Genomic DNA, 4,272 nt, shown 5'->3' on the forward strand with positions numbered 1-4,272 from the left:
TGGCTTTAGAGCCACCTGCTTGCTGCTTCCTTTATCAATCCCATAGCAGGTGATGCCACAGTCATTTCCCTAGATGCTTTAGATTTCCCATTATCTCTTACCTTGTGTATTGCATGTGTCTTCCTTTTGATTTTAAGTTCCTCAAAGGCAGGAGCCAGAAACTATACTACTTTTTTTAAAGGAGTACTTTACAAAGAACCCTTTATAAGAAGTGTCCAGCAATTATTAACATAGATGGCTATAGAAACCAGTAGAAATTAAATTGTCGTGTTGACTTTTTGTATTATAAATATTTTATTTTCTGAGGTTAAAAAGTTTAAATAAAAAGTAGAAAATAATTTAAATTATAAATTAATAAAAACTCTGTTTTCCTTTGACCTTTCAAATGCAGTAGATTCACTACCAGTCCCAGAGTCCGCCTCTGATGCTTAAAGGTTGCCTGCAACCACCACTCATTCTGAGGCATCAACTGACAGGTCTTCAGTTTTGGAAGTTTCTGGTAAGTCTTCGAATGATGAGAAAGTTCCTGAAGATCTCTGCTCGGACCACCATCCAGGCGTAGCTGTTGTACTTCATGAGTTTAAGGTACCTTTGCACCCTCCAGTAATAGCTCTTCAAGTGGAGAGCAGTTGAGGACATCTCCCACGTCAATCTTTCCTCTTGCTTTTCCTCTAGTACTGTCTTCAGAAACACTGTCTGCTGGTGGAGTTCATCCAGGAGACGTACAACAATAGTCTCATTCCACCCAGTGCTGGAGAAATTGTTTCTGAAGACAAGAAAGACATTCTGGAGCATCTCTTGGATGGCAAAGGCAGTGTAACTCTTCTGCATCTTCTCCGTCATCTCCATAGGGATCTTGAAGTCCGCCCTGTAGGTGAGGTTGATCTTTCCATTCAGCTGCTCCAGGAGCTCCTGACATTTCCGAATGTTCGTCCTTTCTTGGAGCTGGAGCTGCTTATAGTTGATGGAGAGGGCTGTGGTGGAGAAGCACAGCAGGAACGCAGCGTGGAGGATCCACCTGTTGTTCATGATGGAAGCCAGGCTGGTGTCGGCTGCTACCTGCAAGATGAGGCAAAGGCTGTCAAAGGCTGCAGTGAGAATGATCTTCCTTCATGGCCTGTGCTATTTATAAGGGATGGTCCTTTCTGCCTCAGAGGAATTTCCCACTTTCAGTTCTCCCTTTCAGTTTTCCTCTGTCATTTTCTCTTATTCTAACAGCTTCTAATATTCATTTTATTCAAGCTCCTGGCTATTTTATATGCTATGTACTGGGTTAAAATATATACAAACTAAGGATTTATAAAATCTTGTACAGTTTCACCAATTGCTGGAGCAAAGGAAGAGAAATATCCAGGAGAGAAGAACAGAAAGGAGACAGCCCTGAAGATAAAAGAACTCTCAAACAGCCAAAGTGTCCACTGAAAAGCCAGGCAGAGTAGCTGCTCATCCTGAAAGGATGGCACAGCTGCTGCCCTTTGAAATAGTGGGATGGTGGGAGAGGGTCTCTGTGAGCTCCCAGGGGGCTTACAATAGTGTACTATAAGAGAAATGGCACATCAATGGGCCATAGCTCCCTTTGGGAGAGAACCCCACATCCTGGAGAAACTGCTTAAAGTGGGGGTCCAGTTTGAGCAGTGTCAAAACAAGAGACCAGGGAAGGAAGGGTTGTGAGTGGGTAACAGAGAGAGAAGCAGCCAAGTTTCCCAGCACTTCACCAAAGCAACAGAAGAGGGAGCTCTGAGAAGTGAGAAAAACCAACTTGGGCCACTTCTAAAGGAGCAAGGACAATGAGGGGCCACAGGAGAGAGTAAGTACTGGCAGGAACAAATACAGAGTTATTAGTAACACAGTGTCTCCAGGATAATGAAAATATTCCAGGATCTTGTGCATATAACTCAGATCACAGCTGCAGTGCTCTCATGCAAGAGCTTAGCGTATTAAATAATTATTTAGAATAGTAAAAACCAGAGTCGGAAACTCTAGAAATGAAGTAAAAAAGAAACTTTAAAAAACAAAACAAAACAATAGGTTTTGTTAAATTATTCACAGTCACAAAAATGAGTTCTTTGGGAGAAATCTCCATTGGAGAAAAACCTTGAATCTTTTGAAACATATATCACAGCTAAAATCCAACAATACATAAACATTATTACATATTGACTAAGGGCAAAGTGAGATTTGTTCAATATTATAAGATACATAAAACATATGCAGTGGATTAGAAGGTCAAATGACCAAATAAAGGAATGTGAAAAATGACATTGGAAGAAGGGTGTTCTATTTTATCAATACATGAATTCCAAGGCATAGTAGGAAATACTGATAATGTGACTGTGGACAAATTATACATTTCAGTATAGCAAAGCCACCAAGAAAGCCAGGGAAAGGCCAGTGTCAGAACCATGCTGGTGATAAAGAATGGAAAACATCATTCTCTGCCCTCTCCAGGGGGTTCCCCACAGAAAAATTAAAACTAGCCAGACGCCAGGAAGAGAACCTTGAGGGACTGATAAAGATGAGACCTGTCTGCTGTTAGTGGGTTTATAAAAATGTAAGTTAAACAAAAAATGACGTAGGAATTTTTATTTTATAATTTTAAATGTACATTTATTTGGTGGGGGCAGGAATGATGGGTGTGAGTGCCACAGTGGGCAGATAGGAGGTAAGAAGACAATGTATAGAAGTCTGTTCTCTTCTTTGATCATGTAGTATCCCGAAATCTGCTGAACCACATCATTGGCCAAGGTTACCATTTTCATTAACCATATCTGCAAAGGGAACAGAGTAATAAAAGCTCTAGGGTGCCGTCAACTCGAGTCATAAATTTATTCAAACATTTGAAGTACAAAGATTTTGTTTTTCAAAACCAGCTGAAACAGAATTCTTATTCTGCATGACTTTAGGTTCACCCACTGAAAGGTGTGTGGGAGTGTCTGTGTCTCCTCTTAGGTCTGGGCAGATTTTTATATTTAAGAACCAATGATGATTTTGGAGGCTGGATCAGAAAGATGAACATAACTTCTGATTTGTTTTCTGGGATTCTTGCTCATGAGATTTTCAACAACTTAGTATAAGCTAAGTTGAGTAAGAAAGCCCAAATAAGCTGGCCATGAAGGCACAGACTTATAGTCTCAGTTCCTGAGAGACTGAGGCAGGAAGATTGCAAGACCAAAGTCAGTCTGGGCTACAGAGTAAGCCTGAGGCCATCTGTGCAGAATAGTTTCATGTCAACTTGACATAAGCTATCTGAGAGACAGGAACCTCAATTTAGAAAACACTGCCATAGAAAGTACCCAAGGAGCTGAAGGAGTTTGCAGCCCCCTAAGAGGAACAACAATATGAACTAACCAGTAACCCCAGAGCTCCCTGGGACTAAACCACCAATCAAAGAAAACACACAGAGGGACTTGTGGCTCTAGCTGCATATGTAGCTGAGGATGGCCTAGTCAGTTATCAATGAGAAGAGAAGCCCTTGGTCCTGTGAAGGTTCTATGCTCCAGTATAGGGGAATGCCTGGGCCAGGAAGCAGGAGTGGGTGGGTTGGAGAGCAGGAGGAGGGGAGAGAGGATAGGGGATTTTTGGAGGGGAAACTAGGAAAGGGGATAACATTTGAAATGTAAATAAAGAAAGTATCTAATAAAAAGTAAAATGAAAAAAAGAAAGAAAAAAACACTGCCTTAAGACCCAACTGTAGGGTTTTCTTACTTAATAATTGAAGGAGGAGGGCCCAGCCCATTGTGGGTGGTGCTAACATTTGTCTGGGTTTTACAAGAAAGTAGGCTGAACAATCCATGGGAAGCAAGCTATTAAGCAACCTTCCACCTTGGCCTCTATATCAGCTCCTGGCTCAATATCTGCTTTACTGGAGTTCCTGTCCTTACTTCCTTCGATGATGAACTGGGATGTGGAAGTATAAGCTGAATAGATCCTTTCTTTCCCAACTGGCTTTGGTCATGGTGTTTCATCACAGCAATAGAAACCCAAACTAAGACACCAGCAGAGGTTATATTTGGAGACCGTTTCAAAGAAACAGACAAACGAAAAAGACCAAATAAGCTTACTAGGAAAAAAATGTAGAAATTGCTAATTCATCTCTAATTTAATAATTTTAAGCAATAGAATTGTCCCTTTACCATGTCATACCATGGCTGTCTTTGCAGAAGTGTGTGCTACATTTGTACAACAGTGACAAATTCTCATTACAGTATTCATCTAGGTAAAAAGAAAAAACCAAATATTTATCTTTGAGAACTAGTTAAATAATACTATATT

The 4,272-nt window shown here is 40.7% G+C and overlaps 1 protein-coding gene across 1 annotated transcript; it reads right to left on the reverse strand.

Moving 5' to 3' along the window:
• Positions 1 to 279: 279 nt before the first annotated feature.
• Ifnb1 (interferon beta 1, fibroblast) lies at positions 280 to 1,049 on the reverse strand. Its single transcript, NM_010510.1, has one exon. The coding sequence runs from the start codon at positions 1,027 to 1,029 to the stop codon at positions 481 to 483; it is 549 nt and encodes a 182-aa protein (NP_034640.1). The 5' UTR covers positions 1,030 to 1,049; the 3' UTR covers positions 280 to 480.
• Positions 1,050 to 4,272: the final 3,223 nt, after the last annotated feature.

The sequence above is a fragment of the Mus musculus genome, chromosome 4, assembly GCF_000001635.26.
Source record: "Mus musculus strain C57BL/6J chromosome 4, GRCm38.p6 C57BL/6J".
Lineage (NCBI taxonomy): Eukaryota > Metazoa > Chordata > Mammalia > Rodentia > Muridae > Mus > Mus musculus.

Excerpts from the sequence above, each read along its gene's own strand:
- Ifnb1 (NM_010510.1), bottom strand. The coding sequence starts at position 1,029 with ATGAACAACAGGTGGATCCTCCACGCTGCGTTCCTGCTGTGCTTCTCC.